The sequence below is a fragment of the Remersonia thermophila genome, chromosome 6 (assembly GCF_042764415.1).
Source record: "Remersonia thermophila strain ATCC 22073 chromosome 6, whole genome shotgun sequence".
In the NCBI taxonomy this organism is placed as follows: domain Eukaryota; kingdom Fungi; phylum Ascomycota; class Sordariomycetes; order Sordariales; family Chaetomiaceae; genus Remersonia; species Remersonia thermophila.
In genome coordinates, this window is record NC_092222.1 from 731560 (window position 1) to 745069 (window position 13510).

General features: G+C 61.6%; 5 protein-coding genes and 1 non-coding gene across 6 annotated transcripts; 3 read left to right on the forward strand and 3 right to left on the reverse strand.

Moving 5' to 3' along the window:
• Positions 1 to 2036: 2036 nt before the first annotated feature.
• VTJ83DRAFT_6376 (uncharacterized protein) lies at positions 2037 to 2819 on the forward strand (the record flags this gene model as incomplete). The annotated part of the gene is made up of 3 exons (XM_071013080.1): positions 2037 to 2175; positions 2246 to 2567; positions 2657 to 2819. 3 exons carry the CDS (start codon positions 2037 to 2039, stop codon positions 2817 to 2819), a joined length of 624 nt encoding a protein of 207 aa, XP_070864003.1.
• A 112-nt stretch (positions 2820 to 2931) lies between these two features.
• VTJ83DRAFT_6377 (uncharacterized protein) lies at positions 2932 to 4512 on the reverse strand (the record flags this gene model as incomplete). Its single annotated transcript, XM_071013081.1, has 1 exon — positions 2932 to 4512. The coding sequence occupies one exon, from the start codon at positions 4510 to 4512 to the stop codon at positions 2932 to 2934; it is 1581 nt and encodes a 526-aa protein (XP_070864004.1).
• A 177-nt stretch (positions 4513 to 4689) lies between these two features.
• VTJ83DRAFT_t138 lies at positions 4690 to 4786 on the forward strand. Its single transcript has one exon. It is a non-coding gene; the product is annotated as a tRNA-Ile (tRNA).
• A 359-nt stretch (positions 4787 to 5145) lies between these two features.
• Positions 5146 to 5952, reverse strand: VTJ83DRAFT_6378 (uncharacterized protein; the record flags this gene model as incomplete). Its single annotated transcript, XM_071013082.1, has 1 exon — positions 5146 to 5952. One exon carries the CDS (start codon positions 5950 to 5952, stop codon positions 5146 to 5148), a length of 807 nt encoding a protein of 268 aa, XP_070864005.1.
• A 1125-nt stretch (positions 5953 to 7077) lies between these two features.
• On the reverse strand, positions 7078 to 9877 carry VTJ83DRAFT_6379 (uncharacterized protein; the record flags this gene model as incomplete). The annotated part of the gene is made up of 4 exons (XM_071013083.1): positions 7078 to 7176; positions 7235 to 7345; positions 7419 to 9191; positions 9254 to 9877. The coding sequence occupies 4 exons, from the start codon at positions 9875 to 9877 to the stop codon at positions 7078 to 7080; spliced, it is 2607 nt and encodes an 868-aa protein (XP_070864006.1).
• Positions 9878 to 11823: 1946 nt separating this feature from the next.
• VTJ83DRAFT_6380 (uncharacterized protein) lies at positions 11824 to 13178 on the forward strand (the record flags this gene model as incomplete). Its single annotated transcript, XM_071013085.1, has 3 exons — positions 11824 to 11964; positions 12045 to 12358; positions 12443 to 13178. 3 exons carry the CDS (start codon positions 11824 to 11826, stop codon positions 13176 to 13178), a joined length of 1191 nt encoding a protein of 396 aa, XP_070864007.1.
• Between the last annotated feature and the right edge of the window lie 332 nt (positions 13179 to 13510).

Consider the following 13510-nt stretch of genomic DNA (forward strand, 5'->3'; position numbering starts at 1 on the left):
GGGGGGACTCGAACAAGCGAAGTCGGTGTTCTTCAGCTCGACAGGAGCTAGGAGTCGTTGGTTGTTGTGTAGCCAAACTGGAAAGATCCGTCTCATTGGCAGACCGTACGTCGTGGATGCATCGTGCAGCATGAGGCTACACATGTTGCAAGCTGGCAAAGCGCTCCAGTTTGGTGTGGGCGGGAAGGGTGAACTGATGACGAGATGAGACAAAGGGTTGAAAGGAGGCGGGAGCCGGAGATTTGAATGCTGACAGACCGCACTGTTGGACATGAAAGGGCTGAGCTTGGAAGAGGGCCTGAGGGATATATGAAGGCTGACATTTGCTTCGCGCCACCTCACCTCCTTGACAGCCCTCCCCCTGCAGTCTCGGTCCGTGACTGGCTGGAGATCCGGCGAGCCATGCTGTCGGATACGGGGCACAGGGGGGAGGGGGGGCGCCCAGACGTGGCGGGCGTCTTGTGTAAGCCAACGTGGGAGGCTGCCTGCGCTTGCAGGAAGGGGGGGAGGGGGGGAGGGTGTTTAGCCGAGATTCTGGCTGGCGTGCGTCAGAGTCGCAATCGGTGAACAGAGAAGAGCAAGAAGAGATGAAACAGGAAACAGGAGGGAGGAGAGACGAGGAAGATAGGCTCGGACACAGATGAGGCACCGAGCTCGACCTGTGGATATATTTTGCTGGCCGTGCTGCGCCGTAGATAGGTTGTCATAGTCCGCTTCCCCGACGGGCCGGCTGACAGCGTATGTACTGTGTACGCAGTAGTTCCTTGGGTCATCCGCCACGCCACGGCACGCTTGTCGTTGCGGAGGGTGCCGTCGTTTCGGCGCGAGCTGCTGGGCGGCTGCACCAGTTGACGGCCTGGCGGGCGACGGGCCAATCGAAAGGCGTCAGAGCCGCTGCGTCAAAACCCGCAGAACGAACAAAGGGTCGAAATCTGGGTGGGCGGATAGACGTCGACGCCACTTCGACGGAAGCACAGCGGTTGGCTGAGCTGTGATGATGGTGGGTGCTCGTTCCGGAGTTCCCATGAGGGCAATCTTGGATAATTTGAAACCGGAGCGGCCAAGGTCCCTCATGCCTTTATGTAGGTGGTAACGGCATGCATGTGGCCGTGTCGAGAAGTTGGGAGGAGGGAAGGGAGCGGGCGAGGAACGGTCGAAGAAGGGAGGTGAAGCTAAAGAGGGAGGCCAAGCGAGACATAAGTCGGGAATCCAGTCGCCCCCCCCGGGGCTTCTCTGGTTGACCTTCCATCTTGAACGAAGATACCGATGACAATGCCCGTCTTTGGACACTTGCTTCTTTGATGGCTTGGACCACGAGCTGGCGGGGTCTGATTGGCCTGTCCCGGAGCCGGGCCCATGCATCCAGCGCCGATCACATCCACCGCGGCGGCGGGAGCCCGTCCCGTGCGGGGCACGGTGGAATTCTTGCGCGTGAAACCCCGCTGCCGACGGGATCGAGTCGGAGCCAGCCCAGCGGGACCGTATGGTACAGCCCAGTACGGTATTGTTACCGGAAGCATTGCCGTTTACGGCAACCAAGAAAGACAAGTTCGTCTCGTCTGGAGAGGGAGGGAGAATTGGAAGCCTTCTCTTTCAAGAAAAAAAAGAGAGAAAAAAAAACAACCCAGCTCAACATCCTCTTCACCCGCGACCCAGGCAGTTATCTACTCCGTATGTATGCAACGGTTCGCTCGAGATGCTAATGGCGATCATGTCATCCATCCCGCTTGACGGTCCCATCTATTCACGCATCCGTGGGCCCGGATGCCTGTGCGCTCGTTGCCGAGTCGCCGCTTGTCCCGGTTGGTCCCAGCGTTCGGCGCCCAGAATTGGCGATGCGGCGCGCTGCGACCACGCAGGCGGAACTCGACCCCGACCGATCCCGCCCAACCTCCGCTCCCAAATCTGGCCAGCCATCAACAACCCCCGACGGCGGCTTGACGACGCCAAGTAGATTCGGCTCGATCCGCCTCGCGTCGACTTGACACACGCAACCGTCAACGACTCTCCCTCCCCGACAAACAAATCATCCCAACATGCGCCCGTCGGCCGTCCCCCTGAGCCTCGTCGTCGCCCTCCTGGCTGGCCAGGTGTCCGCCCACGGCAACCACGGCGGAGGGCAGAAACCCGTCGCCGTCGATCCCAATGCGACATGGATGCAGAAGCACATGGCCGGTAGGGTCCATCCGACGCAGCATGGGAGCATCAAGGGATCCGGCCGTTTCTAACCTGCTCCCTTCTCCAGAGGAGCACCACCTCGATCAGTTCGACGCCGCCTCCTTTTTCACGCTGCACGACTTCAACTCCGACGGCAGCTGGGACGCCAGCGAGATCCAGCGCACCTACGGCCTGATGGACCCGTCCAACGCCCACGTGCCCGAGGACCGCCGCGCCGCCATCTCCAGCCAGGTGTTGAACCTGATCGACCGCGACCGCGACGGCCGCATCAGCCGCGAAGAGTTTGTGCGCTTCATCGACGTCGAGCGCCGCACCCTGCCCGACATGGGCACGGGGCCCGGCCACCACGGCGATGACGAGTACGAGTACGAGATTCATCACTGGGAAAAGTGAGCAGCCTCCCTCTGGTCGCCTTCTCTCCCTCGGACGGCCCCATGGACCCTCGGCTGACCTCTTTCCCCGCCCTCCCTCTCTCTAGATACCACAGCAACGACGACAGCATCGAGGATCTCAACCATCCGGAGGACATTGAGCACTTTAAGAAGCACGAGCAGATGGAGGCGGAGCAGGAGCGCCTTGAGCAGCTCGACAAGCAGAGCATTGTCGAGGCGAACATTCCGGCAAAGTTCCGCCGGAACTAGGCCCCGTTCCGTCCATACCCATACAAACCTGCATGCATGCACGCACGAGATACGAGGTTCTACCAACCTAATGATAATGCTAATGGCTCGACGGCATCTATGTATGCCTTACCTAGCCCGCTCCGGGGGGGACCTCCCCCGGTCCGGTGTTGTTCTCCTCCTTGCCCCTCCTCGCCACCACCACGTCAAACACACAATGCCACACCCCCGGCGCGTACGTCTTGACCAGCTCGACATGCTCCGCTTTCCCACATTTCCTCCTCCTCCCATCTTCCTGCCCCCACGCGTCCACCAAGCGCTGCACCTCGGCCTGGCGGCCCTCCACGTCCTCTTGAGCGACGTTCTCGTGCAGATGCAGCCAGGCCTGCTCCCCCTCGTCTTCCTCTTCCTTCTCTCCCCTCCCGCCATCCTCGCCACCCCCGACCAGCACCATGTCCCACGCATCTTTCCACACCGGCCGGCTCGTCGGCAGCAGCCCGCAGTTGACATGCACCACCTCCACCTTCTCGCCCGCGCCCGCCGCCCGCTCCCTCAGCGCCCGCACCCGCCGCGCCGCGGCCCGGTTGTCCTCGAGAAACACCACGATCTGCTCGGTCATGGCGCCGAGGTCGAGGCCGAGGCTGGGGTCCTCGTCGCCGTCTTTGTCGCGAGAAGGCACGACGACGCGCACGCCAAACCCGTTCGCCTCGGCCCCGCGCCGCAGCCCCTCGACGCTCCACGGGTTCACCTCCCAGCAGAGCACGCGCAGGCCGAGGCGCGCGTAGGAGAAGACGAAGTAGCCGATGCCGGCGTAGAGGTCTACGGCCCATTTGCCGCGGAGGGGGGCCGTCTTGGATGCCGCCTTGGATGCACCGGCTGCGCCCTGTCCTGCTTTCCTGCTGCTGCTGCTGCTGAGGTTGCGACGGTTGTCGTGAAACGCGAGCAGTCGGGCCTTCTCCTTGATGTTGCCCCGGCTGAACATGGTGTGCAAAGGGCACCAAGTCTGGACGAGGCCGTTTTGGCGGGTCGTGACCCAGAGGTGGTTGTCAAAGCCGGCCGCCGTGGGGACGGTGCTGGCGGATGATGATGATGGTGATGATGATGGTGGTAGCGGTGGTCGCTGGGCCGGGCCGAAGACGCCGTAGAGGGGCTTCAAGTTGGTCGGCGAGCGGACGTAATTCTCCCTTTCCACACGGCCGCTCTCCTCCTCGAGGCCCTCCGCACCGGCTTGCTTCGAGCCGCCGTCCCCGCCGTCGCCACCGGCAGGAACGGACGCCGGAATCCCCTCGTTCACGGCCAAGTGCGTGAGCTGGTTGGAACTTGGCCCGCCAGATGAGAGGTTGGCGAGAATGGCCGTCCACAGGGCGTCCTTCTGCTCCTGCGAAACCAGCGCCAGCAGGGACGGCCACGGCGCCGACGAGAAGCTGCCCGTTGGTAGGAGCACCATGGGCTCGTAGACCACCCATCGGCGCGGGGCGCGGGAGGACAGGAAGTGCCTGATGGCGTCGTCGGTGGTCACATGGTGGTTGTCCTCGCCATTGTTGCAAGCTTCGGGTGCTGATGGCCCTGCGGGGTCAACCGCCAGTGGTGTTGTTGCGGCGACTTGGGCGAGAAGGGCCGGCGGGAGTGTTTCGAGCCATCTGTGGACAGCGGACTGGATTGGGTTGGCGTTTGTCTTTTTTTGTTTTGGTTTGGGTGGGCGAGGGGGTGCCATTTCTGGAGATTTCCTTGTTTCACGGCGGCTGAGCGAGGGTGCATGAGACTACAGTGTAGGTCGGCGTTGGAATGCCCCCGGGCCCTGCGAGTGTCACGGGGTGGGGCCGGAATCCTCCCTCTTCTGGCTCGCCTTGATCAATTCCATCCTTGCGGGCCCGTCACAACAAGTTTCTCCGCCCGGTTAGCTCAGCTGGTTAGAGCGTCGTACTAATACCGGTTAACCCCCGTATTGAGTAATGCGAAGGTCAACAGTTCAATCCTGTTACTGGGCAAACTCCTCCATGCCTTTCATGGCAGACTTCTTTCTTTTGCTTGGGATTTCGGTGTTCTCGATTTTTTGGGTGTTATCATCATGGGTCTTCATCGGTCTTGTTTTTTTCTTCATCATTTTCTTTACTCTCGTCCCCGCGGTCTGAAAGCATCTCAAAGCACCCTGTTGAATCCCCCAAGAAAGCTCCGACAGTTGGCAAGGTAGTTATTTTATAGGTACCGAGGTACTATACCAGCACTGGACCGAACGACGTATCATGGGTCCAACACACTCTCTCCTACACACCTGGTGTCCGGACCGGCACCATGGCTCGCCCGGGAGGGAGGTGGACACCACCGACCGACCGTTACTCTTCCCATCTCACCGCTCCTTCTTCCCCTCCTTCCGCAGCCTCTCCACCACAATATCAAACCTCTTAAACGCCATGGCCCCCTCAATGAAGCAGCTCCCGGCCCACAGCCACCACACCTTCCCGCTGACGCCAAACCTGCGCAGCCGCGTGCGCTCCAACCACCACGTCTCCGCCACGTGGATCCCCAGCACGGGCACGAAGATGGCGTTGACCAGCCACACGAACCCGTCCACCCCGCCCGGGAACCGCGCCGCGCTCACCACCTGCGCCGCGAGCGCGTCCTCGGACGCAAACGCCCCGGCCCGGACGAGAAGGAAGGCAAAGTAGTAGAAGAGCACGGCCAGGAAGACGGCCGCGTCGTAGGGGACGCGCGGGGGCATGTACTCGTTGACGACAACGACGTCCCCCTCGTCCCGCGCGGCGTTGGCGCCCGGCCCGCTCGGCTCGCCCTCGTGCTCGAGGGCCACGCCCAGCGCGGCGGCCGACTCCTTGGCCATGGCGACCAGCCTCTCCCTCCGCTCCCCCCAGCTGTCCAGCGGCGGGTCGAACCGGACGAGGTGGGCCGTGCCGGTGGACGGGATGCGCACGGTGAAGCCGGAGAGGTCCATGTCCTCCATGATTGGGTCGTCGTCGTGGTCGGCGGCCTTGACAGCCGCCGTCGCGGCCTTGGCTTGCGACGCCCACTGCTTCGGCGCGGGCGGGGTGATGTGCGACGCCGGGAGGGCGAGGAGCATGTGACGCAGGCTGGGGCGGTGGTCCTTGTTCATGTGCTCCAAGGTGCGTGCCTTTTGGGCGGGAGGGATTTGGTCGGCCATTGTGACGATGTTTTTTTTGAGGATTTGGAGTTGAAGAACAAGAAGCTGATGGGCTGGTTTCTTGGTGTGGTCGTCGCAGACAAATTGGTTTGGTTTGGTTCGTGTGGTTGATTCGTTTCCGTGAGAGCTGCTGCGATTTCGAGTTTCAGTGAGCGCCCTGGGTTGAGGTTGGGATTGAGCTCAAGTGCCAAGACGGCAGGGGGGGCCTCGGAGCCGCGGCGGGGCCACTTGGTTCGTCAAGGCCCGGACATCAAGGTTCCAATGCTCGCGCGGCCGGGACGAATCTTGTGTTCCAGTGGTAGGTACAAAGTGCCCTCGCTAGGGCGAGGGCGACTGAGATTGACCTACACCGTCCAACCTTGGATGCCCGCTGTTTATGGAGTTGTATCAAATGATGTTGAACGGCTTGTCCGAGGCAAAAAGAGGAAGAAAAAAAGCATACAGCACCCGGCATTCGCTGGTCGTCACCGACCCAACTACTACTCGAGCCCTCACAAGCTTAACTAGGGGAGAGCGGACGGGATCCCGTGCTTTCTTGTGGGTATGGCCGTATGTACCGGTTTCTGCCAGATACGCTATTTATAAGTTGGGCTGAGTTTCCGAGTACAAAGACATAAAGCCTCGCAAATCAACATCCAATCCTGTAACGTCTCTCCCCGATAAGAAGTTGTGGTTCCATGTCGTCCGGGCAAGAACACGGGAACCTCAACCCCAAATCGCCTTGGTTCCCGCAATCTTGTCTTGTCCTGTCGAACCTCTCGCCATGCGATTCCAAATTACCTCTGCCGGTCATCATAGCGTCGTTGAATGTCGCAGAGAGGAGGTGTTACCCTGTCTCTTTGTCATCTTCTTGAGACCTAACCAGTCCAACTTGCCATTGATATCTTGAATTACTTGAATCCGTTGATAGCAACAACGACCTTCCGCCGCCGTTGACTGCTATCTATACTATATTCTCAACCCCCCAGAGACTCCTGAGAAACCTTTTGCTTTGGATATATTTCCCAAATTCCCAGCTCGTGATACCTGTTCCCAAAAGTATATAGTTGAGTGGATATGTGCGAACTCGGACACAAAACCGTTTGTTATTTTTCCCTTTCACAGGAGCGCCTCGCTCCTCAATCATCATGTAATCATGGCATCCCAGTCAAACGTCCCACTCCCCCAGAGCTCATTGAGGTTGTACCCCAGCGTCTCCAGGCTAAACTCCGCGTTCAAGGGCAACTGAAGCTGGACCCGTTAGCGACCATCGTTTCGAAGAAGACAACTCTGGAAAACGAACCTGTGGGATCCCCGATGCATCGCCCGAGTTGGGCAACCACCACGGGGTACCTGGAACCTCGACTTGCTGTCCGGCACCTTGCTGCGACGACGGCGGGAATGGCGTAACGGACTGTTGCAGACACGCACACGAACCAACGTTAGCAAGCACGCTTCTCGCAAACGAAATCACAAGAAAATCCCACCTTGCTCCGTACAAATGACTCGATCGACGACGGCGGCGGGTTCTGTCCCGTAGCATACCCACCACCACCCCCGCCGCTGCCGCCGCTGCTGCCACCACCACCACCACCACCTGCGCTCGACGGAGGAGGAGGAGGAAGCGGTCCCGCCGCTCCTCCCCTTCCCTGCTCGCTCGCACAGCACCCGCCCGCGGCCGCCATGGCCGCCCCCACCGCCGCCACGACGCTCTGCTGGCTCCCCGCCGGCGGATCCTGTCCCACGAGCAGCTTCCAGTGCAGCGCGACGAACCGTTCCGCGCTCGCCGCCTTGGCCGCCTCGGGCGTCTTGATCCCGAGGTGCGCCTCCAGAAGCCCAAACGCGGCGCAGAGGATGCTGTACCCCCAGGGCTCGTTGTTGCCGCAGCGGAGGATGCGGTCCTCCTTCATGGCGAGGCACTTTTCGAGCAGCTGGAGCGTGTGCTGGGAGTTGATCATGATCATGTTGGTGCTGCCGCGGGGCTGGAGCATGGTGACGCTGGCAAGGTTGATGGCGAGGGTCAGGCTGTCTTCGCGGAGGAAGTTGAGGGTGCGGATCCCTTGCTGCGCGAGGCGGTCGTGCAGGAGCACCATGTCGCGGGCGGCGTTGTAGTAGATGATTTCCGAGTATTGGTATTTGGAGTTGGCTTTGCGCAGGCGAAGGAAGGGCTGGTGGAGGGGGATGATGTACTGGCGGAGCTGGATGTGGAGGAGCGTGTAGGCGAGGAGGGGCTTCTTGGCGACGGCTTCGGAGCCTTGGCCGGATCCGCCGGAGCTGCCGTTGACGTTTCCGCTCACATCCCACGACGGCAGGGAGTCGATCTCCTGGCTGATCTCGTTGGTGTAGCGGATGACGCGATCGTAGTCGAGCTCCTCGGGCGGGCCCGTGAGCACGCGGCTCAGCTCCAGGCGGAGCGGCAGGCTGCGGCGGCTGATGTGCTGATACGACGAGAAGGTGTATTCGTTGGCAGGGCGCGACGGGGGCAGCTCCTTGGTGTCCTCGTCGAACTCGTCATCGTCGATGTTCCGGGGCGGGTCGGCATCGTAGTGCAGCGAGCAGAGGATGGAGGGCAGGCCGTGGTCGAAGGACGCCTGCAGGTCGTAGGTCTGGATGGTGGCCCAGAGGCGACGGCGCATCTCCTGGTTGAAGACGGAGATCTTGTCCGACATGATGCTCGGCTCCCGGTGCAATCCCACCGAGATGGCATCCTGGGTCATGGCGCCGGCGTTCTTCCAGAAGCGCTTCTTCTTCACGGTGTTGACCCGCTTCGCCAGGTAGACGAGACAAGCGATCTGGTAGTGGATGAGCCGACGGTGCTTCTGGCTTTGGCGCTCCTGCCACGCGTCGACGGCTTCGACCCAACGGATGGCGGCGGAGTGGGATCGCGACTGGGACACCATCTTCTCGAACTTGTGGGGCAGCTGGGCGGCGAGGCAGCTCGAGACACCCATGATGGCAAGCACCAGCGCCGTAAAAGCGGCGCTCCGAGCCTCGCCGGGAAGCCAGAACTTGGCGTAGCCGCGGCGGAAGCTGGGGATGTGCAGGATGCGGTGGACCTGCTCGAACTGGTCCAGGTAGACGTTGACGAGGTGGTCCGTCTCCTCCCGCGAGGGGAGCAGCGCCTCAAGGTCCGTGTCGGGCTCCCGGAACCGGCGCTCCCGCTCCTCGGCGCCCCTTCGGCGGTCCTTGGTGCGTTGGATATGGAGAGGTCGAAGCCATTCTTCCGACGTCTCCTTCATGAAGGGGCAGAGCCCGGTGAGCTGGAGAGACAGGATCAGCAGGCTGCCCGGGGGGGGAGGGGAACGGCAGAGTGCGACGTTACCTCCTGAAAGGCCAGGAACGCGCTGTGAGGCCCAAAGTAACGCGTCTTGAATTCCTTGCCGCGGAAGAAGCGCAGCTCCTCGCGCTCGGCGCACGTGTCCTGGGTCTGCAGGAAAGGAGGGGGCACCAGCTCGCGACCGGGCTCGGCGTCGGGCCTGTCACGGTCCGGCGGCGGAGGGGAGCGTTCGCGGATGGTGCTGCCGTCGAGCGAGGCCTGCTGCTGCTTGATCAGGAGGCTCTTGAGCTGAGCGACCTCGAGCTCGAGGCGGCGGATGCGGTCCGACTCCCTGGCATCGCGGCGGAAGAAGGGCGATTCGCCGCCGGTGCTCGGCAGCGAGAGGTGAGCCTCCAGGCCCGCCAGGGCGGTGGGGGGCAGGCCGAGCTTGTTGGGAGGAGCCAGGCCCGGGCGGGTTTCATACTCGCACCGCTCAGGAGTTCCCGACTGAAGGCAGCGGGAGCAGGGGAACTCCCGGTCGCACGACAGCTTGCGACGGCGGCACTCGAGGCAGGACAGCCTCACGCGCTGGCGCTTGCGCGGGGGAGGACGGCCCTCTCCGTCGTGGTGCGACTCGGGAGCGCCGGGGCTGTCGCTACGGCTGCGGCTCCGCTCGCTCGGCTCCGACATGATGTTCGGACGGAGCTATCGGCGAGACAAGGCGGAAGCGGGACCAGCCGATTGACTGAGCACGCCACCGTCGGCAATAAGGATAAGGGTGGGAGAGCTTAGACGCCGAGAGGAGTTATCAATCGATCTGATAGGCAGTAGAAGTCCTAGATGCACCCCGCAATGGTACCGGCGCCATGGAACGAAACAAGCTTGAACCCCCCTGGCAGCCTCGTCTGTCTGTCTCAACGTCGACGAAGCTTGCTGCCGGCTAGAACACACAGGTCAGTGTCTAGAAACAAGACCACAATCCGGTCTCAAAAGGAGTCATGCCGAACATGAATGCCAGAGATTTCAGGAAGAGTCACGGCAACGCTGACTGCATGTCGCCTTGGGTGATGGATTTTTCTGAGACGCTGCCGGGCTCGGAGTTCCGAGCGGTCGCCGAGGGTTGGCAGAGGCCGTGGCCAGGGTTCCGCCGCGCTGGGTTCTAGTTAACTCCGGTACCGTCAGGCAACCACCGAGCCAGCGCATGCTCATGCTCGAATGATTGATGCGAGAGGGGTTCGAACAGGTTTCACGGAGCTGATGGATTGCAGGGAATGGCCAATGAGTTGATGCGTCGGGTATGAGTGAAGAGGCATTCTCAGGCGGGCAAGGCAAGCTTGAGGAATGCTCACTCCGGTCTGCAGGTCGCCTGCCGCGGGAGGATTTGGCAGGCGAGGGAGGTCAACCAAGATTCTCAGCACAGTCAGAAGAACAGCAAAACCAAGATGACCGCACTGTACATTCTGCGACCGCCCCGCTGGACGCATATTCAAGCACATCTCGAGTCCTGTCAGTATTTTGTCGTGACCTCCTGCAGAACCTTCCCTTTTACCAGAGCTGACTTCCTCGAGCCATGCTGTGTACGCAGTATGGGGCCTCCTTTCGGCACTCCCGCCATGCCGGCCAAACCCTTGCCATTTCCCCGTCGAGAAAACCTGTGATGTTCTCCAAGCATCGTGGGCATCTGGCAGCGAGCTGCCTTTATTTTGCAACACACCCGTCAGGCCGTGGCGAGTTCTTGACAGACGCAGCGAGCAGGCCATGGACTTCGGCGATTGAAGAACAATGGGCCGCAGGTACTCTGTAGTCGGGTTGTCTATCCCGTGGTCCTAGGCTGGACGCCCCGGAGCATGACCCGATCTACGGAGTAAAGCGGTGTCATCGGGGCGGATGCTCTGCAACGGCTGCACATACGATCGGAACTGTGCCCGAGCGTCTTGGCCCGCGCATCTTTGCTCATCCTTGGGTCCGGCGACGTTGAGCTTCTTTCCTGGAAGCCGCTTCGTGAAAACCCAGCCCTCCTCCTCCTCGCCAGGCGCGTCGTCTCGGCTCAAGCTTCGAGTCGAGGACGGCCAGGACGGAAATCGGGACATGGGCGCCGGACCAAAGTTCGCGGGGTCGATCTCACGCCGGAGCCGCCATTGTGTCACCGAATTTGCGGACGCGCTTGGGCCCGGCTCTTCCCACTGGACGCGACCAGGGAGCCTTTGGGGACCTGGGAGTACGAGGCTTAACTGAACGGCTTGTGCTAGCTGTCATGTCGAGTGGGGTGCGACGCTGCTGGCACCCCCGGGACATTTCATGCCACGACTTCAAGGTGCCTCTGAGGGTGTTGGTCAGGGGCGCCGCCGATGGGGAGGGTCTGGAACAAATGATCCTCGGTGGGGCATCTAGTGTACGTAACGTAAAAAAGGTCGGGGGCCCGGCGCGGAGATGGGTGCTGTGACATGCGTCTCACCCGCCTTGGCGTCTCCGGTTCCGTCCCTGGTCTTTCTTTGTGCCACCTTGTTGGCTTGCGGGGCCCCTTGGGAGACGCCATGTTCTTCCTGAACCCGTCCTCCTCCCGGCTTCTCGACGCCGCCCCTCGTATCTCCACGTACCCTCGACGTCGCTCGAGGCCGTGATGACCAGAGCACACCATGCGGTGGTTCATCCCTAGCCTTCTGGGGCTGGCGGGCCTGGTGCCCGCCGTCCCGGCGCCCATCGCGCTGCCGGGCGTGACCCCCATTGTCAAGGGCAAGGCCTTTGATCGCTTCATCACGATTTTCCTCGAGAATCAGGTACGTGCTCACCGGCCTGTCCTGCGAGGTGCCCCTGGGGCTCCGGCGCAGCTCGCTGACCCGCAACCGACCGCCTCCAGGATTACGCCAAAGTCGCCATCGACTCGCACATGGCCGAGCTGAAGCGCCATGGCATCCTGCTCACCCGGTGCTATGCCGAAACACATCCCAGCCAGCCCAACTACCTGGCCGCCATCGCCGGTGACTACTTTGGCAACAACCACGACGACTGGGTGCGCATCCCCGAGAATGTCGCCACCATTGTTGATCTCCTCGAGGACAAGAACATAAGCTGGGCCGGCTACTTTGAGGACATCCCCAGCCCCGGCTACATGGGAAACTACAGCGATGGTTCGACCGGAACCGATGGCTGGGACTATGTTAGGAAGCACAAGTACGCTTTTTTTTTTTCTCTCTCTCCCTGGCAAGCGCTCTTTCTTGTTCCCCCGTTCCCTGCCGCTAACCGTCCCTCGCGAAGCCCCTTCGTTTCCTTTGACAGCATCACCAACCACGGCGAGCGCCTCCTCCAAATCGACTCCTTCGACACCTTCCAGCGCGCCTTCGCCGCCCGCCAAGTGCCCCAGTTCGCCTTCCTGACTCCCAACATGATGAACGACGGTCACAACACCACCCTGGAGTTTGCCACCGAGTGGTCGCACAAGTTCCTCGAGCCTCTGCTCGCCGACCGCGCGTTTGACGAGCCGACCCTCATCGCGCTCACCTACGACGAGTCCGAAGACTACGCGCAGCCGAACCACATCGTGACCCTCTTGCTGGGGAGCGCGGTTCCTCCCGCCCTGCGCGGGACCACCGACGACACCTTCTACACCCACTACAGCTTCCTGTCCACCCTCGAGGCCAACTGGGGGCTGCACAACCTCGGCCGGTACGACGTCGGCGCCAACGTGTTCAAGTTCGTCGCCGAAAAGGTGGGGTACGCGGGTAACCGCGACCCGGACAACGCCAAGAGCGTCAACAACTCGGTCTCGTACCCGGGAGCGCTGCATAACACGACGGACAAGGTGCTGCCGTACCCGCCGCCCAACACGCGGCTGATCGGCGCCAGCGGGCTGCCGGTCCTGCCGGCGATTGTGAAGGCGTGGGAGGGACAGCCGGGGCAGGGGCAAAAGACGTGGCAGACGCCGTACGATGGGAGCGGCAGGGTCGTGGATGGCGATCTGAACCTGCCGGTGTATAAATCTCCTTTGGAGTGAGAGCGGTGGCGGCGTCTGGGCGTTTTTTTGAATAGGTACTTTTTGGACCGGGATCTACAATGCAAGTCCGGGAGCAACCTCGCCAGCTACATCGCGATCATCTTGGATACGCCTACCTATTTGTCTCTCTGTCTCTGGTGGAATCCAGCAGCTCGGCTTGCTGAGGTGACGTTGCAGGAATGGCTGCATCCTGCGACTGTGCGTGAGATATATAAATGTACCCTCGTCGACCTTGCTTGCTTGCTTGCTTGCTTGCTTGCTGCCTGCAGGTCGGGGTTTTCCTGGGGATACCACGCTACTAACCAGCCTCCTGCGTCGATATCCCGATAACG